Source organism: Bos taurus, chromosome 4 (genome assembly GCF_002263795.3).
Source record: "Bos taurus isolate L1 Dominette 01449 registration number 42190680 breed Hereford chromosome 4, ARS-UCD2.0, whole genome shotgun sequence".
NCBI classification, from domain to species: Eukaryota; Metazoa; Chordata; class Mammalia; order Artiodactyla; family Bovidae; genus Bos; species Bos taurus.
The window spans coordinates 63794883-63817453 of NC_037331.1; the positions used below are offsets into that span (position 1 = coordinate 63794883).

The 22571-nt window shown below is 39.2% G+C and overlaps 2 protein-coding genes across 5 annotated transcripts in view; one reads left to right on the forward strand and one right to left on the reverse strand.

Moving 5' to 3' along the window:
* NT5C3A (5'-nucleotidase, cytosolic IIIA) overlaps positions 1 to 12624 on the forward strand; it is a 39111-nt gene extending 26487 nt beyond the window's left edge. For 3 of the 4 annotated variants that reach the window (XM_005205471.5, XM_005205470.5, XM_059885528.1), the window contains 8 exons: positions 3301 to 3399; positions 4386 to 4455; positions 5438 to 5484; positions 6438 to 6523; positions 9095 to 9184; positions 10302 to 10464; positions 10997 to 11197; positions 11758 to 12467. In XM_005205471.5, the coding sequence (XP_005205528.1) occupies positions 3301 to 3399; positions 4386 to 4455; positions 5438 to 5484; positions 6438 to 6523; positions 9095 to 9184; positions 10302 to 10464; positions 10997 to 11197; positions 11758 to 11859 (858 nt within the window). In that variant the 3' untranslated portion in view covers positions 11860 to 12467. Of the gene's footprint in view, positions 1 to 3300; positions 3400 to 4385; positions 4456 to 5437; positions 5485 to 6437; positions 6524 to 9094; positions 9185 to 10301; positions 10465 to 10996; positions 11198 to 11757 lie in introns of all 4 variants that reach the window. The other variant, NM_001037597.1, reaches the window with a different exon arrangement.
* A 4741-nt stretch (positions 12625 to 17365) lies between these two features.
* Positions 17366 to 22571, reverse strand: part of FKBP9 (FKBP prolyl isomerase 9) — a 42326-nt gene continuing 37120 nt past the window's right edge. The window contains exons 9-10 of the mRNA NM_001046372.2: positions 21337 to 21500; positions 17366 to 17932 (exon numbers count right to left, since the gene is read on the reverse strand). Coding sequence (NP_001039837.1) covers positions 17756 to 17932; positions 21337 to 21500 — 341 coding nt within the window. The 3' untranslated portion in view covers positions 17366 to 17755. The remainder of the gene's footprint in view (positions 17933 to 21336; positions 21501 to 22571) is intronic.

The following is a 22571-nucleotide window of genomic DNA, read 5'->3' on the forward strand; positions in this document are numbered from 1 at the left end:
CTTCTGTTTGTACCATATTTGACCACTGGAAAACAAAGGAAAAATATTTTCATTGAGAGCTTCAGACAGAGATTAAGTAATTCAAACTCATTTTTATGTGAGCTATGTTTAGAAATACACAGGTTGACATCATTAGGACAGTTTTGTGACTACCGGGCCGTATATTATCTCAGTGTAGCCACGAGATAGTATCAAATAATCACATTATTTGTTCACAAATACTATGAACAAAACTGTATAACTTTGATATCAATTTCTTTAGAAATCATACCTTCTGAATATGGAAGTAGACTAATAATTAGGAGTTCATTTCATCTGTACAAGTACAGTATATTTAAGATTAGCCAGAATAAATGTATTTTAGGTTTTCCTTAGTTATCTTTAGCATTGATTCAGCTTAGGCTCTCATCAGCCAGAATACCCTGATTCTTGTCAGGAAAGCTTTGCTCCTTCCCCAGCATTTTACATTATGACCTTATAAAATGAATTTGTTTTCTTTTGCTCATAAATGATGGAAATTTTTAGTCCCTTATTTATTTTTCATAGCATTGTATTATAATCAAACTGGGAAGTTTTCAAACAATTTAAAATAACTTGCCCTTCAAATTTCAAGTATCATTATTTTATGTACCACGAAACAGGTGGGTGTATTGTGTCCAAGAGGACTATGAGGGAGGGATTTGAGGGGGTAGCAGAAGTATGTGACATGTGATGAAGTGCATACTCCTGTATTCTGCTTCATAGTGTTCTGATATTCTGATATTCATTGATACATTTCATAGAGTAAATTCTATTTCTTAGGCTGTATTCTAAAATATTTGAGTAAAATGTCTAAATGTCTAACATCTCAAGTTTTTGAGAAGTATTCATCATATATTTCAGTAATATTATATGTGTACTGTGAAAAGGGGAGATATGGTGTTTTACTGTATAATCCAAGGCAAATATAATTTTTATATTTCTTATACCTGTGTCCTCCACCCTCTTGTGTTCTCTGGAAACAGTAGCTGCCCTTTCATCTGTCTTCACCACTCTTATTTCACTGTGGTACTGTTTGGGTATTCACTACTCATTTATCTGAAAATGAATGGTTTTATGTTGTGCAGAAGCAGGAATATGAACTCCTCTAGCCACTAGTTCTCTTTATTTTCACTGTAAAATAAACCAATCTAATAGTTGATAGCCTAGCAGAAACCAGCCTAATTAGAAGTCCTGTTTAAATATGGCTGTTTAAAATCAAATGTATTGTAGGATGTGATTGCTTGAGGCAGGACATCTTCCTTAGTATGGACACACTGAAACAAAATTTCTCATTTTTTTGGTGAAAATAGAGTAAGTAACATATGCCCTCTGTTGCTTTCAGTAATGGGTTAGTTATTAAATAAAGCATATGCTGTTTATTATGCGTCTTCCAGTTAAGGCAGATGTAAGAGCAGAATTTGATTAGGGGATCAATTTACTCGCTAAGGTATTTGTAAGGGAGCATCAGAAGTGACAGCACTAATTCCTAAAATTCAACAGAAAAAGAGTATGAGTATCATATCTCTAGTTTCTTATGTCTGATACAATGTAGACACATGGTAAGTATTTATAAAATGAATGGGTGTTAATGAATGAAAAAACAGGAATATAGGAGCAAGTGCCTATTGATTTTTCTCATGTTTAAAAAAATCACAATAAAGTAAATAGTGATTTATTTCAGTTCAGTTCAGTCGCTCAGTCATGTCCAACTCTTTGCAACCCCCTGGACTGCAGCACACCAGGCTTCCCTGTCCATCACCAACTCCGGGGGCTTGCTCAGACTCATGTCCATCTAGTCGGTGATGCCATCTAACCATTTCATCCTCTGTCATCCCCTTCTCCTCCTGCCTTCAATCTTTCCCAGGATCAGGGTCTTTTCCAAGGAGTCAGTTTTTCATATCAGGTGGCCAAAATTTTGGAGTTTCAGCTTCAGCATCAGTCCTTCCAATGAATATTCAGGACAGATTTCCTTTAGGATTGACTGGTTTGATCTCCTTGCATTTATTTAGATGATTTAAATAACCTCTATTCTTTTGAAACACTTTAAAGTCCATTTAAGTTAAAAGGATCACTGTATGAAGGTTAATTGTATTGCAGGTTACCCTCCCACCCTATTTAAGTATGGCTTTTTGAAATTAAGTATATTATAAATTCAGGTCTTTCATTCATGAAGAAAAATTTAATGTTCCTACTTCTGTTTCCTGTCCACTTCTGTATTCATCCTCCAATCTCAGGAAGACATGTTAACTTTTTTCTGATTTTCTGATTTTGTCCAAGGGACAGCTTGGAACCTAACAGATTTACCTGGTCAGATTCTCTTATAGCCGAGATACAAGGCCTGGGGAATTTTTCATAACTGTGTCAATAACACACATGAAATATGTTAATATTGGAGATAGCACACATATAATAATAGAATATAAAATAAAGTTTACTGGATACAAGCCACTGTAGAATCTTAATTTGAGGTTCAGTTATTGTCTTTTTGTACTTGGAGCTGACTATTAAATGACTCATAGTTTCCTCCCCCAAGTCTTCTTTGTGCTAATTTTACTCTGATCAGTTTCATTCTCTCTGTGACATGGTAGAAAAAATAAGCTGTTTACATAATGTTAAACTGTTGAGCAAAACTAAAGCCTGCATAAACCAGCCTAAGTAGCAGCCTCAGCCCAGGTGGTCTAATATTTAGTAGTAATCTTAATTTGGAATAAATCCATTATAAAATTTATGTCAATAACAATGAAGTTTGGGGGGGTAGAGTACAATAAAGGAGTAAAGATCTTGAAGCAGCCTTTCAAATTAAATACATTGATATTAATTTCAGAAAGCCAGATGCAAAAGTATATAATGTGAATGAGATAAACTATGTGCATATACATGCATGTTGCAATCATAGAAATGAAATTAATGGAAAACATTAAAATGCTTACTTGTTTAGCTTTGGGCAGTATAATTACAAGCAATTTTTCTTTTTTATACTTCTGTTTTTTTCTGTTGTGAACATGCATGACTTTTATAATTAGAAAAATTGCATTTTCTGATAGTGTATTTCAAATGTAGTTTTGTCTTAATCTTCTAGATAGAAATAACTGATGTGCTTTAAAATGTTTTGGCTAGATAAATGGCAATTTGTTATGGTGGTTTGCTTTTTTTAAAATAATGCCTCAACAGTTTTACATCTTTAAATAATATAAGCTTTTTTATATTACTTTGCTTGGTATCAAAGAAACCTGGGGGAAAATAAATTAAAAATAGTTAATTCATTTATTTGATTCTTAGATGCCAGAAATCCAGAAAAATTCAGTTCACATCAAGAACCCTACAAGAGTAGAAGAAATCATCTGTGGTCTTATCAAAGGAGGAGCTGCTAAACTTCAGGTGAATCATTATCAAGAAGCCTTTAGCATTAAACCTCTATCTTTCATTTTCAAGCAGACTCATTGATTTTATGTCTTGCTACAATCTGAATAAAGAAAGCTTAGATAGACAAGCTTTCCCTGTCCTTTTGGAATGTAAAATCTAAGAGATGTATCTGGAATTGGTCTAAAATACGCAGAATACCCCACTGGAAACAACAAAAGTTAATAACCTTGAAATAATTTTAGCTTTTCTTTAATATTAAGTGCTCAGCTAACTAGTACTATGCATTAAGTATTAAACCATCTTAAGTAAACTGATTAACTATGATTAATAATCTTTAAAATGTGGACAGTTTCAAGGTGTTCTTTTAATATAATAAATCACAGTAGTCAAAGTAATGTGTAACTATTAGAAGATAGCTAATTTTTCTAATTCTTTTTTTAAAGGAATGTTTTACATGTAAGTTAAATAATCTGGATATTCACTAAAAACGTATTCCCTTTTTTAAACATTTCTGAAAAAACTATTTAGCCCAGTCTCCTAAGTTTCAAGAGCTGGTAAACTATTGCTGTGTCTCATTCCTTCATTCATTGGTTTAGTTTATTTAAACAGACAAATCAAGAACGCACAGTTTCAATAACTAGAAGCATGGCATAGTTTATTTCCACTGCACTTCTGTACACTGACCAAGGAGGTTGAAATTGTGCAATGTTTTATTGCTATCGGAAATAGTAACCGTATTGCCTGCAGTTTCAAATTCCTATACTGATTAGTCAGATTTTATTTGGGACTGTGCTGGGGTACTTAAGGTTCACCCTGTAGTTAAGGAAATTCTCAAGACTTGACATATGAACTCCTTTAGGAAACTCAGTGTAGACAGAATAGCCTCCAGTGGAGGGCAGGGCCAGACACTCTAGAGGAGTCTCATTCTTCTAGAAAATGTGCAGTAAGTGTCTGGCCTTGGTGGCTGTGATTTCATAATGCCTTTTCCCCTTTTCTTATAGATAATAACAGACTTTGATATGACACTGAGTCGATTTTCCTACAAAGGAAAAAGATGCCCATCATGTCATAGTAAGTGTGGCATTCATAAATAGATTCACAAAAGTAATCATTAAGTTCCTTTTTTAACCTGTGTTATCTGAGATTTCTTGTGATTTTTTCTTCTTTATGGACATTGAAAGTGAGAGGGGTCTTCTTTTTTTATTATATTTTGAGGATTTGTTTTCCCCATGTTACATAAATGGCTATTTTCCTGTACAGTTTTGGTTGCAAGAGGAATGAAGACTTCTGAAATTTTCTCTCCAAATGTGGTCTATTTATTCAGGAAATATTTAAATGAATTTAAACTTTGAAATAGCCTAAAGAAACAGATTTATCAAATACTTTGTGTTTTCTAGGAATGTTATTAAATTTTTGTGTCATTGATAAGTAAAAGAGTGAGTTACTAAATAAACAGCAACTTAAAATGTGTTGCTGGAATAATATACCTTTTTTGTTTTCCAAACTTGGAAGTGAATTTTTAAAATAATACTCCTCAACCTGACAACCAGAGATATTAGCCTTCTCTTACTTACTGTTGGAACATGTGTAATTTGAGAAATCATTGATAAATTTATTTTAAAAACCACTAAAAATTACACCCTTTGGCCCAATAATTTTTCTCTGGGAAATTTCTAAGTAATCCCAAATGTCAGGAAAAAGCTTTAGATCTAAGCTTTAGCTTTTAAAATCATTAGATTTTCTGGGAATGCCATGTGGATTATAACACTAAGACCAGAAGTTGTAATGATCATGCTTCTTGACCGGGCATTTAACAATAGTAAGTTATTTATATTACTGGTAGCATCAGTCAGAGTATTTCTTTTCTTTTTTTATCTTTTAATTGAAGTACAGTTGATTTACAGTGTTATGTTAATTTCTCCTCCACAGCAAAGTACTCAGTTATACACATATATATATTCTTTTTAGTATTATTTTCCATTATGGTTTATCCCTGGATATTGCATATAGTTCAGAGTATTTTTTTAATGCCTAGTTTGCTTTCTTTCTTTAGATGTCATTGACAACTGTAAGCTAATCACAGATGAATGTCGAGAAAAGGTAAAGACTAACTGTAATCCAGGGTTACTCAAAGACGTCATTACCTTTTTGCTGAGAATTTTTTCAGGTTCATTCACACAAACAAGAATAGATGCAAAAGTTCTTATAGCCATATCTGGCACAGAGTAAACACTCAATAGATCTTAGGCTTATTGTATGGATTATATGCTCCCAACTTATTTTAACAAAAAAAAGTAATAACTTTTTAATAATAAAACTTTCATGAGAAACTTTTAAACTGATTACCAAAATAGTCTGATGTCCTTACATTACTGCAGAATTAAAACAAAAATATTGTGATGGAAACTCCCTGGTGATCCAATGGTTAGGATTTTGTGTTTCCAATGGAAGGAGCAGAGGTTTAGTCCCTGGTCAGGGAACTAAGATCCACAAGCCTTGCAAGCAAAAAAAGAAAAAAGTACTGTGGTTTTATGTATTTTGTTCCCTTAAATTGATAGGAAACTGCCTCAGTTCTCTGTTTTCCTTGAGTAGGTTTCTGCCTATGTCTATTTTAACAAGACTCCAAATATGAATCAAATTTAATACCTTCATAAGAGAACAAAAGATTTTTTTGTAGTGATAATTTGATTATTTCAGGTCACTGAATTACTGACCTGAAAGTAAGGTAACTTCTTGTAGATATGTTTGAAAGCGAAAGTGAAGTTGCTCAGTTGTGTCTGACTGTTTGCGACCCCATGGACTGCAGCGTACCACGCTCCTCTGTCCATGGGATTTTCCAGGCAAGAGTACTGGAGTAGGGTGCCATTTAGTTACATGTAAACTAAGATCAACAGAGATCACTTCAGCGGACATATGCATTGGCTAGGCATGATCTTCACCATATAAAGCAGCGTGTGGAAAACATTTGTTTACATTGCTTTGTTTTCTATTAGACTAAGCAGCTTAATGACAACTCTGTAATCTTAATGATTAAATTATTTACTTATTTCTAGTTACTGCAACTAAAGGAAAAATATTATGCTATTGAAGTTGATCCTCTTCTTACTATAGAAGAGAAGTACCCTTATATAGTAGAATGGTAAGTGTGCATTGGGTGATGGGAGGGTTAAAAATATAAAATAACATTACAGTTACAACTAATGGTTTATTTTTCCCCTGTACTGTACATAAATAGATTCATAAATTAGCCAGTGAGTTAGAGCAGTGATTAAATATGACAGCATGAACTCTGATTCTCTAATCACTGCAGCAATCTAGAATTTGTTTTAAGATGAAGATCAGTGAGAATAAATTTAAAGTCATACCCTCAAGCCTTAAATTAAAAACAATTTTTTTTAAGTATATGTGGCTGAATGTGCAAAGAAAAAGAATTAGGATTTAAGTTAACTCTGAACTCAGTTGAAGCCAGCAGATGACATAGTTACTGAGAAATGTGCTTCTGATGTTGGTCACATTAATTGAAATTGCAGCATTCCAAGCAAATTACAGCGAAAGCAGTGTGTTGAGTCCAGGGAGAATGCTATTTAAAGAAATGTTGACAAACTTAGTCTGTGTCATAGGAGTCCACTAAGACAATCACAGGAATTTGAGGAAGATTTCAAGGAATAGAGATGATGCTTTGATTTCAGAGGCAACAACTTATGGTTTTGGAGTCTTAAGAGAACAGGAATGATGTTACTGGTCTTCATAATCCCGTTACCTAACCTGAATACCTTGCACACTTAATCAGTGTCTATGGTATGAAGCACTGAAAAGAGATTAGATTTACTTTACTTACCTGTCCATAAAAGGAATTGAATCTAGACTTGGAAGGCTTATACCAACTTATTTCAACATGATAAAAGAAAGGACTGTTCCGCAATTAGACTTTTCTAGCAATGGTATAAGCTTCCTTGGGAGAATGAGCTCACTAAAAAGATGGGAGCTGATGCAGGGAAGAAGGTCACCTAGGAATATTATAGATGGATTTTTAGATATCAGCTATAGAGCTTCTGAAGGCTTATTATACTGAGATGCTGTAATTATAGGTGGTTTTATGTAATTACAGAGCACCCATATATAAAACTTTCCATAGCAAGAATTTTCTCTTTCTCACTAGGCAATTTAGGCTACTCATGAAAATTTAGATTACAAACAGGTGGGAAAAAATGGCTTTGCTATTCATTCTTACTGCTGTCAGAGAAGTGATTATGCCTTCCTAGCTTCAATTCAGTTCTTCTCTGTAGACTAAAGAAAGATTTACAACTAGTATCCTTTCATTATCTAATTAACATTAAAACTAAACCAGAGTTTGAGAACTGGGAAATATGATAAGAACATGCGTATCACATTTTGAGACACATGGGGTATACATTCATTAGTGATGAACTTAAATCTCTAAAATTTAACTTCAAAATTACAATGAATGAAGTACTTATTTTCTCATGCAGAAGAACATTTTTAATAAAGATAATAGTGTTCAGTTCAGTTCAGTCGCTCAGTCGTGTCCCACTCTTTGCAACCCCATGAACCGTAGCATGCCAGGCCTCCCTGTCCATCACCAACTCCTGGAGTTTACCCAAACTCATGTCCGTTGAGTTGGTGATGCCATTCAGCCATCTTATCCTCTGTCGTCCCCTTTTTCTCCTGCCCTCAACCCTTCCCAGCATCAGGGTATTTTCAGATGAATCAGCTCTTCGCATCAGGTGGCCAAAGTAATGGAGTTTCATCTTCAACATCAGTCCTTCCAATGAACACCCAGGACTGATCTCCTTTAGGATGGACTGGTTGGATCTCCTTGCAGTCCAAGGGACTCTCAGGAGTCTTCTCCAACACCACAGTTCAAAAGCATCAATTCTTCGGTGCTCAGCTTTCCTTATAGTCCAACTCTCACATCCATACATGACCACTGGGAAAACCATAGCCTTGACTAGATGGACCTTTGTTGACAAAGTAATATCTCTGCTTTTTAATATGCTGTCTAGGTTGGTCATAACTTTCCTTCCAAGGAGTGTCTCTTAATTTCCTGGCTGCAATCACCATCTGCAGTGATTTTGGAGCCCCCAAAAATAAAGTCAGCCACTGTTTCCCCATCTATTTGCCATGAAGTGATGGGACCGGATGCCATGATCTTAGTTTTCTGAATGTTGAGCTTTAAGCCAACTTTTTCACTCTCCTTTTTCACTTTCATCAAGAGGCTTTTTAGTTCTTCACTTTCTGCTATAAGGGTGGTATCATCTGCATATCTGTGGTTACTGATATTTCTCCTGGCAATCTTGATTCCAACTTGTGCTTCTTCTAGCCCAGTGTTTCTCATGATGTACTCTGCATATAAGTTAAATAAGCAGGGTGACAATATACAGCCTTGACGTACTCCTTTTCCTATTAGGAACCAGTCTGTTGTTCCATGTCCAGTTCTAACTGTTGCTTCCTGACCTGCATAGGTTTCTCAAGAGGCAGGTCAGGTGGTCTGGTATTCCCATCTCTTTCAGAATTTTCCACAGTTTATTGTGATCCACACAGTCCAAGGCTTTGGCATAGTCAATAAAGCAGAAATAGATGTTTTTCTGGAACTCTCTTGCTTTTTCCATGATCCAATAATAGTCTTACTTTGCCTTAATTGATATTCTCCTTTTCTTTGATAATTTGACATTCTCTTTATACTTTCCAGGTATACTAAATCACATAGTTTGCTTGTTGAACAGGCTTTACCAAAAGCCAAACTTAAAGAAATTGTGGAAGAATCTGACATTATGCTCAAGTAAGTTTCTTAGATGTTTTGTTGTTAATTGTCTACAGACTTGAACTACTGTCATATATTTATTCACATGTGTTTTTTAATTAAGGCAATCTATAACAATGTTATGTATAAAAACATATCCAAAATATGCCACTTGGTGAGATAAAGAATTTAGAATAACAGATCATTTCAAGGCTAAAAATTTATGAAACCATGATCCTTTTGAAATGTTTTATCAAAATACTTTTGAAAGACATGATTATGAAAGGAAGGTTTATAAATCAACTTGAAAAGGATTTTAAACTTATAATTGTTGCTGTTACATGATCTGTTTTCTGAATTCTCAGACTCCCTTGAAAACTACTATTTCCAGGAAGGGTGAATATGTTTTAGCAGATAATAAAAACATTTGTAATCATGAATTATATAAACATTTTTAAGTTAATTTCAGTACTCTTGACCACCTCTTAAATTTTTCCACTTGATAGGCAAATATGATGATGCTTTTTTTTTTTTTTTTATGATACTACATTTTAAGGTGATCTGCTTCTAAGGAGGAAAGCATTAAATTGTCATAAAGAGTGTGAGGACAGCTAGTAAGTATTCCTTTGTAGGCAACTTAATTCTATAGTCCATTAAGAGTGAAGTAAGTTTTGATTTTAAGATCAAGACATTACCTGTAGCTGCCAGATCTTAGGTAAGAGAGATGCCAGATGTAAAGAGAATACAGCTGAGTTCCTGCCGCTCTGCTTTTCCTATGATAGAGAATAGATGAACAAGATGGCAAGCAGGAGCTCTTCTAGCTCACCATTTGTGGGTTTTTCAAGGTGTGGTTCATCTATTTGCTGTTAAATGGTATACATAGTGAACTGTAGATTTATGTCCATATTCCAAGTAAGTCTAAAATCATCTAATTTGTACTTAGAATTTACTGAAAGTAGGATAAAAAGTTAACCAGATTGAAAAACTTGTATTAGTATCATCATAGACATCAATAACAGCCCTCTTGGGTAGTATTTTGAAATGAGAATATAAATGAGCCATAGAACCAAGTAGAACTATTTCACTTTTTTAACATCTAGGTGAAAAGGAGATATATCTTGCTTTTTAACACTCAGTTCCCACCTCCATCTTACAGGGAAGGATATGAGAATTTCTTTGATAAGCTGCAACAATACGGTATTCCTGTGTTCATATTTTCGGCTGGTATCGGTGATGTGCTAGAGGAAGTTATCCGTCAAGCTGGTGTATATTACCCAAATGTCAAAGTGGTGTCCAACTTCATGGATTTTGATGACAATGTAAGAATATCAAATCATTCTTATAATTTTAATATCAGAAAATATTTTAATCATGTAAATATATTTTAATTTACTCTTTAGTGTATTATATATTTGTTAAATTAGGCCAACTTGGTGGGCCTTCTATGGGACTTATCTCTCCACGGGTATGTCTGTGTCCATGTTTTAAAGTAATATACCCTTCTTAAACTTTGTTCCTGAAGCTGCAATCTAAGAAGTAGTAAAACTTCTTTAAATTTAATGCAGCAATTCTGAACATTTAACATCTATAGATAGATAAAAAGTGAATTAGAACTGATGTTATTGAATGAGTTCTAAGAAAGACAATATATTATGATAAACTTAAGATGAAACTGTTTAGGTTGGAAACAAATGAAAAGTAAAAACTGGGTTTTCAGCACATTGTGTTTAACATGTGAAGTGGTCTCTAGAAAGTCACTAACTTCTCAGAGCCCTTTTTACCTATCATGAATGTGAAAATACAAAAAGTAGAATTTGCAGAACCTATTAAAAGGATTTATATTTTTCACAGGGGCTGCTCAAAGGATTTAAAGGAGAACTAATTCATGTGTTTAACAAACATGATGGTTCCTTGAAGAATACAGAATATTTCAATCAACTAAAAAACAATAGCAACATAATTCTCCTGGGAGACTCCCAAGGGGACTTAAAAATGGCAGATGGAGTAGCCAATGTGGAACACATCCTGAAAATTGGGTATCTAAATGATAGAGTAAGTATACAGATCTGTCATTTAATTTTAAGAAAAAAAAATTTAGGATGAAACTTGTAGAAAGTTGTTACCACAGGTACCTGAGAAAGTAGTTATTTTAAAGACATTTCAGTTGCTCTTTATCCCTTCACTTTGATGATGATTAAAGGACTTGACATGCACATACGCATGCTGTAGGTTTTGGTGGGGAGGGAGAGTATACCTTCTCAGTGAGGCATCTCTGGCCTTTCCCCACTGGAAACTGGTATCATTCCCTAATCAGAAGAATCAAAAATGTCTCTAGATATTGCCAAATATTCCTTGGGCACTCTCTTCCCAGTTGAGAACCATTGGGCTAGAGAGAAATTATTTTGGAAGAAAAACCAAAGTTTAGAAACTTTCTGTGTCAATGAATTAAAAAAAACTTTTAAAGTATTCATATCAAAGCTTTTACGAAAACAAATTAAGTTACTACATTTTACCCAAAAGATGTAATGTAAATAGTGAGATTTATACTGAGATTATTTACTTCTCCTCCCTGCATGTTAATTTTTGTGACTTTTTTTTTGATTGTTGATTAGGTGGATGAGCTTTTAGAAAAGTACATGGACTCTTATGATATTGTTCTAGTAAAAGATGAATCACTGGATGTAGCCAACTCTATCTTACAGAAGATTCTATAAACAACCATTCTTCAAGAAGACCTCTCGCCCGTGGGTGCAATTGATGAAAGAGCTGCTCATCTGTTCATCTGGCTAAAAGACTTTTTTTATTTATAATATATTCTTGCTCCTGAAGTTTTTCCTCTGTATTACTGAAGTATTTTCAGATTTGTTGAATCCATCAACTGGAAGTTCCTATTTCTCCACCTCTCTCAACACACTCCTCACTATATATTTTTTAACAGATTTTAAAAAATTCTTAGAGCTAAAATTGGAAAAATAACTCCCTAAATTTCCAGAATGACTTTTGTAGCTTAATGTTATTATGACATTTTCGAGGAATCTTTTTATATTGGGAAAGTTTGTAGAAGTTTTAAAAGTTTTATGAAATGATGAAATAATGTGCATGATTTTAAGTGTTGTCATTTTTATAATTTGGGTGAATTACGCTGATGGTATTAATCATCTCCTAAAACTTATGTTTAGTTCTTTTGTTTGGTAAAAATCAGTATTTACCAAAAAATATTGGTACTTGATGTTTGAAAAATATCCATTGGTATCGACATGTCACTAATTATTACAGAATGTTCTATATCAAAGCACTGACGATAAACATGAAATGAAAAACCTTTGTAATTCTGTCAAGACTATTATTATTCATTAGCAAAGCCTGCCATGATTTTCTTGCATATATGTGTGATATATGAATCCTGATATCTTTGTCATAGTGCCTACTTATTTCAGATTTATACACTATAAGAATAAAAAAGATTTTTACAGAGAAAATTTAATTTGCCCTTCAGAAAATAGTGGGGCCTGGGAAAATTGTTTTCCCCCTGTGAAAATATTAGTAAAAGAGGTACTTTATTGTACATCTCAGTGTTTCACAAACAGCCATAGGCAGAAAAAATGTCGCTGGGTCTCATGGTGACTAAAATAGCGTACTTCAGCATTAGGAACCAGTATGCTTCTCTGCAGCCTGACTTTCCATTCCAAATTTTGGCTGCCCTGTAATTGGTTTACACAAGGCTAAGTCTTGCCATTGTGATAAATTTGATCCTGACCCTAGCCCTTGAACTGCAGTCTGTGAGCAACTAGTTGGTGTTCTTAGCATCTGAGCCATGATACAGACAAAGCATGTCCAGCTGGTTCTGATATCCAGTATGGGCAGTAATGTCTAGTCCAGTCATACGTGGTAGAGAGGCAAGGTCTTGTGATGCAAACCTTTTTCCTGCATCCCATCTGTATTCTCCATCACTGCTTCTCTTTTTTATAATAAACAATGAAACAAAGCACACAGTGGCAGAAAGTAGACGGTCCCCACTTAGGTATTTCCAGAATGGAACTCAACACCAAGCTTCTTGCTTTAAAGCAGATAGCATGGCATGTGTGTGCATGCTAAATCGCTTCAGTCGTGTCCTACTCCATGACTCCATGGACAGTAGCCCACCAGGTTCCTTTGTCCATGAGATTCTCCACGCAAGAATACTGCAGTGGGTTACCATGCCCTCCTCCAGGGGATCTTCCCCGCCCAGGGATTGAATCCCAGTCTCTTTGTCTCCTGCATTGGCAGGCAGGTTCTTTACCACTAGTGCCATCTGGGAAGCCCATGGCATGGGGGCAGGGTGGGGTGTCAATTACCTGGAGGACTTTTTCACATAGAAAAAATTGGGACTCCCTTATCAAATGATAGCTCCTTACTCCTGTGTTTGCTATTAGAGCTTGCCATATTGGCTATTTTCCAAAGGAGTTTATAATATGCGTCCACAAACAAGCACACTGTGGTGTAAGTGTAAGGAATACTAAAGTTCTGACCTGCTTTCTTGTCACTGCTCAGTCAGTCACCTCCCTTTAAAATAAAAGCCACAAGAACAGTCTCTACAGCTTCTTCTAGCCACTACCAATTTAGAAATGTCAAGACTTGCTGTGGGGTTAAATGTGTAGGGTGAGAGAGGAGCACTGGCTTGGATGGACGGTGCTGGGAAGGGAGTGGGAATATACACTCTATTTTGGACACACTGAGTTTGGGATGCCTATGAAATGTACAGATGATACCGTAAGTGGACTAGAACTCAGAGAAGAAAATTTGAGTACTGTAAATCTTATCTGCATTTAAATGATATTTAAATAGGGCCACTGTAAGCTGCAAGGAACTCCCCTGCTGCTGCTAAGTCGCTTCAGTCCTGTCCGACTCTGTGCGACCCCAGAGACGGCAGCCCACTAGGCTCCTCCATCCCTGGGAATTCTCCAGGCAAGAACACTGGAGTGGGTTGCCATTTCCTTCTCCAATGCATGAAAATGAAAAGTGAAAGTGAAGTCGCTCAGTCGTGTCCGACCCTCAGCGACCCCATGGACTGCAGCCTACCAGGCTCCTCCGTCCATGGGATTTTCCAGGCAAGAGTACTGGAGTGGGGTGCCATTGCCTTCTCCAGAAACTCCCCTAAACTACTGAAATTCCAACATGAAGGATGACCACACAGTATCAAACACTATTTTGATAATATCCAAAAACAGGAGTAAATAATTGGGAGTAGCATTCTTATTTTATAAAAAAGACTTCAGAGATCCAAGAGAAGAGAAGAAGGCTTCAAAGAAAGCCACTCTGTTCCTAGAAACCTGATATTAAAGTGCTTACATATAATTTTGCAGTCAGGCCAACTTCCCTGACAAAATGACGTATGTTCCGTTAGCAACGGAAAGAATGGAAGTGCCAGGCGGCACTCAATAAGCTAGATTTAGAAAGCTAAATACTGCGTGGTATCATTTATATATGTAGATACAAAAAAATAAAAAAGTTGAAGTCAGAGGGGAGAAAAGGTGATTACCAGGGCCTAGGGGGTGGGGGAAATAAAAGGATACAAACTTTCAACTGTAAGATAAATAAGGTCTGTGAATCCAGTGTATATCATGGTGACTATAGTTGATAGCACTATCATATAGTTGAAATTTGCTGACAGTAGAAGTTAAATGTTCTCTAAAAAAATGTGATGTATATGTTAATTTAAGTTGATGGGAATCCTTTCACAATGTATATTTATGTCAAATCATCACAAACCGTTGAAATGTCTTAAACAGTTTTTTAAATTACACCTCAATAAAGCTAAAAAGTAAAAGCCAATAAGACAAAGACCCAAGAAGAGCCAGTATTTCAGTCTGAATCTAAAGGCCAGAAAAGACCAGTGTTTCAGGTCAGCAGTCAGGCAGGCAGTTTAAACACAAAAACAAATACCAGCTAAAGTTTCCTTCCATTCTTGAAGCTCTAAGGCTCACAGTCCTTAAATTCCCCAGAGAAACTTATTTTTTATTCAGCCAACCTGCTACTGTAGAAAATAGCCAGTGAAGAAATTCAAACAGGACCAGCTAGAGATCTAGGGTAGAGAATAAGCACAAGATATTCATCTCCATGAACATGTGAGTATAAAGATGTTACAAATCAAATGCATTCCAAAGGGCAATTCAACAGATCATTAACCTATCTAGTGCACTCAAGGAATTCTGTTAAATGAAAAAGCTGCGTGACTGTGTGCTCCACAGAGGAGGGTTAAGGAACATTAGTGACGATGGCGGCGGCGGCCGGGAAGGCCATGGGCACCTCTTTCCCCTCCCAAAAGCACACAGAATCCCTGAAGCTGCCTCTGCAAAGAGTAAACCAGGGCCTTCCCTGGTGGTCCAGTAGTTGCAAGTCTACCATGCAATGCAGGGGACACAGGTTTGATCCCTAGTCGGGGAACTAAGACCCCACATGCCACAGAGCAACTGAATTGTGTGCCATAACTAGAGAGGCCGTGGGCTGCCACTAAGACCTGATGCAGCCAAATATTTTTTTTTAAGAGTAAATCAGAACACCAGCCCCGGAGCTCCTTGCCCTCTGGCTTCAGATTGGCTTCAGCTGATGGGAGCAGGACGAAGAAGATGAGTGTTTCCTCTCTCACCACTCTGCCCACTGCCAGCCACAGTTCTGGGGGGTGGCTGTGTCCCTCCACCCACTCCTACCAGGCAGCCCCGCCCAGGCTCCCCCTGACCCTTCAGTCCCAGCATTAGATCGGCTTCCCACTCTTGACACCCAACAGCAGTCATGGGTACCTTGGCATCCTGACTGCACCGCCCCGCCCCAACCCCACCACACTCGTGTAAAGAGTTCTTTCATTCACTTCTCTTCAGACGTCCCACTTGAGTGTATGTTTCCAGCCAAGACCCTGACAGATACACCCCCTTTCTACTGTACAGCAATCTTCCACTTCTTTCAACTCACTCCTGCTGGGTTTTTAACCAAGGGGATTCTGGGGGCATGGCGTATTCTTATGGGAGAAATGGACCTTCAAATAAAACACAAAACCTGATAATTCAATATTTTATATATGAAAAATTCATTTTCCAACATTTGTTCCACTGAATGAGTGCACAGCATTTTCAGGAACTATCTCAGGGCTACATCAGTACAAAATAGTTTAAATTAGTCAAACAAAGTCGCTTCAAAAGGAAAATCATTGGTTACTTCAGGGTGAGTGCCACCACCATGAGGGGACATAGGCAGCAAGGTGGTTACTGCATAACATGACAGGTCAGCAGGCACAGTGTCCTACACAGAGAGGCCCCAGGCCTTAGGGCACTTCCTTCTCCGGGACAGAGGGGTGACAGAAATACATCACTTCGTTTATGCTCACCTGTTGGGATGACATTTCTGTCTTGGCTACAGTGAGATAACTCGAGTGTGGCTGAGCCATCAGCCCTACTTGTATCTATCTGATCGAAGGATTCAGGGCGGGAAGAGAGGGTGCTATGGGATAGAGTGATGAGAATAAGAAAGAGTAAAGCAGACAATCTTACGTGACAAATGCAGAATCAATTTCTCTGCTCATGGTACAACATGCCTTATGTCTGGTCCACTGATTTTCTTTGTAACCTCCAAGTTACCTGGCCAATAGAAGGACAACAAGGTGGGATGTGATTAACCAGAAAAGTGTGTGTGTGTGTGTGTGATTGTGTGTGTGTAGGCATGGTGGAGACGGGCATTACCAGGGGTGTGTGTGTGTGTGTGTGTGTATGTGTAGGCATGGTGGAGACAGGGCATTACCAGGTGTGTGTGTGTGTGTGTGTGTGTGTGTAGGCATGGTGGAGACTGGGCATTACCAGGTGTGTGTGTGTGTGTGTGTGTGTGTGTGTGTGTGTAGGCATGGTGGAGACAGGGCATTACCAGCTGTGTGTGTGTGTAGGCATCGTGGAGACTGGGAATTACCAGGTGTGTGTGTGTGTGTTTAGGCGTGGTGGAGACTGGGAATTACCAAGTGTGTGTGTGTGTGTGTTTAGGCGTGTTGGAGACTGGGGTTTACCAGGTGTGTGTGTGTGTGTGTAGGCGTGGTGGAGACTGGGATTTACCAGGTGTGTGTGTGTGTGTGTAGGCGTGGTGGAGACTGGGCATTACCAGGTCTTGTATAGGCTGCTAAGAAGTTTCCTGGGGCTGTCTGGGAATGCTGCTGGGACCTGCCCTCTCTTTTCTAGCCACCTGGAGAACACTTTGAAAACACCAGCAAGTTAACATTTTTAATCCTCTTTATGTAGATATCCCAGACACATTTTCCTCTGTTCCCTCCAAGATGATTGCAACTTCTGTATGATGCTGTTTTCCTTTAATAACAAAACCACCCACCCAGAAGGCTCACAAAACAATAGCTGACAATGCAGCACTTTGACTATTCTACACCACCCATGCGAAGGCCCCCGCACTGATTTTATGTAGTGTCACTGGCATCAGCCTAAAATTCTCACCATGAATATCAACCCACCCCGATGTATGTCCCAGGAGCTATGTGATCCGTCGACTACTTGCTGACCATCCCCTTCTGAGAGACCCGCGCACCCTCAGTGCACATTCTGCCACAACAGGGGCTTGGTATCACGCGAGTGGCTCATGGCAGGTTTAGAGTTCATCGTGTTTTGTCTCCTGGTCTTTGAGTTTAAATTCCTCAGCCGTGACCTTCCCATCTCCATTTCGGTCCTGGTTGGTGAACATATTCTTCACGATCATCTCAGCATCGAATCCAGGAGCGAGTTTCCCTTTTCCAGATGCCACCTGGGCATGAATGTACTCTGAGAACTGGAGAGAAAGAGGCAGTACAGACCATGAGACAGGGTAGCCGAAGACACCAAGCTGGAGCCTGAACAAGGCGGTCCTGGGACAGTGGGGTTGGAATTTGAGTCTGAGCCAGCACAACAGACAAAATCTTCTGAGCTATACGATCTAGATTTTTTTCCTCCAGCACTCGTGCTCAGTCGCTTCAGTTGTGTCCAATTCTGTGACCCCATGGACTGTAGCCCACCAGGCTCCTCTGTCCATGGGATTCTCTAGGCAAGAATACTGGAGTGGGTTGCCATGCCCTCCTCCAGGGGATCTTCCTGACCCAGAGGTAGAACCCGTATCTCCTGCATCACCTGCACTGCAAGCAGATTCTTCACCTCTGAGCCACCGGGGATGGCTTTAACCTCTGGATGCAGATTAAAAACCTTGGACAAAATGACTATAGGAGTGCTTAGGTTCCAGGCAGCCAGTACCTAGCAGTCACTGGAACTATCCTGTTTCCCTAAATCAACACTTAGTTTTCCACCTATGACTGATCCCCTAATCATCCTTGCCTCTGAAAATTCATTCATTCATACAATAAAACCTTACTGTCTACTGTATGCTGAGCAGCATTCTAGAGCCTAAAGATTCATCAATAAACAAAACATCCTGCTCTTGTAATTCTAGCATACACTAGTGGAAAAGATACACTATTAAAAAGGAACATTTAGAATATTTTGCAAACACTAAAAAAGGAACATTTAAAAGGTAAGTAAACTACATATTAAGTTAGAAAATAAAATGCTCCAGAGAAAGGAAAGAGTCAGCCAAGTCAGGAAGATCAAGAGTACAGCCAGGGGAATTGGTTTAAGTATCAATTCGGTGGTCAGGGTAAATGCACAGTGCTAAAGAGAAGTGTGTATCGAGGCTTAAAGGAAGTGAGGGAACAAGCCTAGCAGTTACCTAGGGGAAATGTCTGCTGAGCAGAGAACAGCCGGTGCAAAGGCCCCAGGTGGACACATGCCCAGTGTGTTTACAGCACAGCAAAGGGAGAGTCGATGGAAGGAGAGCACAGCGAGCAGGTGGTAGAGGGCTTTGTGGGGCCCTTGGGGGCCACTGCAAAGACTTTGAATATAAAGGCATGTATGATTAGGCCAACAAATACAGCTGTTCTCTTACTGCTCGGCCAGCCCTTGCTTCACCTACACCCTACTCACAAGAAACCCTGCCCCAGCTAGTGATTGCTCTCCTCTTTATGCCAAAACAGCTCCACCTGCTAGTTTATTAAAGGGAAATATCTGCCCTCATGATGGTCTTAACCTGAGGGCCTGTGAGGGTTGTGTCCTAGCTGCTGGTTTCCTTGGTAACTGATGAGCCAACCTGACATTAATTCCCCTATTAATGGTAGCCTTCTTCACCTCCCGGAGAAGGCAATGACACCCCACTCCAGTACTCTTGCCTGGAAAATCCCATGGACAGAGGAGCCTGGTAGGCTGCAGTCCATGGGGTCGCTGAGCGTCAGACATGACTGAGTGACTTCCCTTTCACTTTTCACTTTCATGCATTGGAGAAGGAAATGGCAACCCACCCCAGTGTTCTTGCCTGGAGAATCCCAGGGACGGGGAGCCTGGTGGGCTGCTGTCTCTGGGGTCGCACAGAGTCGGACACGACTGCAGCGACTTAGCAGCAGCAGCAGCCTTCTCCCCCGGGTAGTAAAGGTTCCTGCTATGTCCTATCTGCCATATACTGTGGGGGTGACACTCCAGGACCTTTGCTGCAGACATGGAAGATCCCTGTTCAATAAGTTGTTGATGTCTCTGTCACCATCTCCAGGCTCTTTCTGCAGTCTCCAGGCTGGACAACTACAAGGGTTTGGGGCCTGCGGGATGCTGCCTGATGGGAGGCTTCTGCAGAGTTCTGAGATGAAGCGGGCCCTGTTCCAACTCATGTTTTAGAAGGACCACTCTGGCTGCTGTGAGGGGCAAGGGTGTGAGCAGGAAGACCTCTGCAGAGGTCCAAGTGGGAGGTGATGGACACTGGATTGAGGTGCTATGGAGCGGAGGTGGTGTGAAGTGGTCAAGTTCTGGGTATATTTTCAAGAAAGAGCTAGAATAATTTCCTGATGGATTTAATCTAGCCTGTGAGAGGAATAGGAGAGATGACTGGGTGCTCTCACCTGAGCAACTGGAAGGGAAGTGCTGTCATCGAATGAGATGGGAAAGGCTTTGGGTGAAGCAAGTTTTTGTGGGGATATTGGGGGTTCAGTGAATGACGATGTCAAGTGGGCAGCTGATACCTTAGTGTGAAGAGGACAGAAGACAGGCCCGGAGCTGCCAATCTAGAAGCCATCAGAATGAAGATGATAAAGCCTTAGGATGGGAGGGGGTCACCAAGGGATGATGTCAAGGGGGAGGAGAGCAAAGTTCAGGACTTAGCCTGGGGCCCTCCACTCTGAAAAGCCCTGGGAGAAGCAGCTACCAGTGAGGCAGAAGGAACCTGGGGAAACTGTGAGGTGGAAGCCAGGAAAAGAAGGCATCTCAAAAAGCAAACAGCTGTGCTAAAGCAAGCTTGCGAACTGACCATTGGGTTCAGTGCCTGAGCAAGAAACCAAGTTCAGTGGCGTGGAGGATAAAAACCCAACAGGACTGGGTGTAAAAGAGATTAGGAGGAAAGGAACTGGAGGCAGGAAGGACAGACAACTCTTGAGGCTTCTGCTGTAAAGAAAGCAAAAAAAATAAAAGAAATGGAAAGATGCATTAATAAGGAAAAACAGCAGCATGCTCTTAAGCTAATGGGAATAGTCCAGAAGTTGGGAAAATGTGGATGATAGAAGAGAGAAGGGGAGAAGGCTGGAGCCACATCCTTGAACAAGGAGATGGGAACAGGCAGAGACCTGAAACTCCCCAGAGCTGCGACAAGACAAAGACTCTCTTGCCCAGCTCCACAAAGGGTGTCTCATTCAGGAGAAACAACACAGGATCTAGACGATCAAGACATCTACAAACCACTGGATGGCTGTGCAAACTTGGGCAAGCCATTTACCTTCTCTGTGCACAGCTGTTTTCTTCTGAAAAATAGGGGTGATTACCTGGCTGTCATGAGGGCTAAGCAAGATAATATATGTGAAAAACACTTAGAACCATGCAGGCCGCAGTGAGCACCCAGGAATGAAGAACTGAGTCCAGATCCGTGAGCCGTGGAATCAACCCCTGAACTTCTCAGGGCCTCAGTTTCTTCAAAGAGGAACTGTGAGCTTCGACTTAGAGGACTTAGTGTGTGTGTGTGCAAGCGCCTGACACACGAGCATGCAGTTTACAGATCACAAGGAGCAAGCAGCGGTATCCTCACTCTGAGTGGGTTCACATTCAGGATAGGTGCCCCAGCCCAGGGAGCTTCCCTGAGCTCCTTGGGCCCCACTTGTATTCAACAAGGTCAGTTACCTCTTCCAGGAGGACTTCTCCATCACCATCCTTGTCGATCTCTTCAAAGAGGTTGGCTGACACCTCACCGTTCCATACGAACATGTACCCCTCTGGCAGGCCAGCCACGAGCTCCAGCAGCTCGATGTCAAACACCAGCACGGCACTGCCGGGCACTTCTCCATCTGCCACAGGACAGGGGTGGAGGTGGCATTAACAACAAGGCAGCGAGCATGCCCCTCTGCCCCCTGCCCCAACACCCAGGCTCTGGCTGCCTCATGGAGGGAGGAATCTCTTGGGACAGCAAAAAGTTCAGCCTCAGCAAGTGGTTTTTCCAAACTGTAGGTAGTGAGTCTCAAATCAATTTAAAGAATGAGACCAACTTTTTTTTAAATTAGAGAATAAAATCAGAGTACATTATACATAAAAAGGATAGATACTATTTTATGGAACTTAGTTTTAATCATATAAAACTAAATCTATATGTATTATTGTTGTTGCTCAGTCACTAAGTCATGTCCAACTCTTTGTGACCCCATGGACTGTAGCCCACCAGACTCTTGTATCCGTGGGGTTCTCTAGGTAAGAATACTGGAGTGGTTTGCCTTTCCTTTCTCCAGAGGATCTTCCCGGAGCAGGGATGAAACCCTCAGCTGCTGCACTGGCTGGCAGGTTCTTTACCACTGAGCCACCAGGGAAGCCCATATGTATACATATACGAGGTATAAATTGTATGCTTATACATAACACTAATTGGGAGATAAAATGTAATTCTTACTGTGTCTTGGTGAAAAGAAGTTTAAAAGCAACCAGCAGAGACTACAATGGTACAACTTTTGAATAACTTTAACCACAGAACTTTAAGAATAATACATTATGCCTTAAAATCATGAGCCATAATGTGATTTGTAAACACAAATTCTAGAACAGTATATATAGTATGGGCCCAAAATAACTTAGAAGTATGTGACTATAATAAATGTAATGTGTATTATTTTAAATTATATATTGTAATTAATTATATGTCATGGGAGTATAATCTTACAGGATACATTTTTTTTTAAGTGTTTTTTCTCAGATTGGGGAAAATAGCATAGAGTATATCTTCTCCAACTATTTAAAAAATTTGAAAAAATCAATCCAAAGTGCCTATCACTTCTGTAAATTAGCACTTCCCATCTACTCCATTTCCAAACAGCAAAAGTACAAGAACTGAAAAAGAAGGGGTTCCCGCCAAACCCCATGAGGAGGGTTCA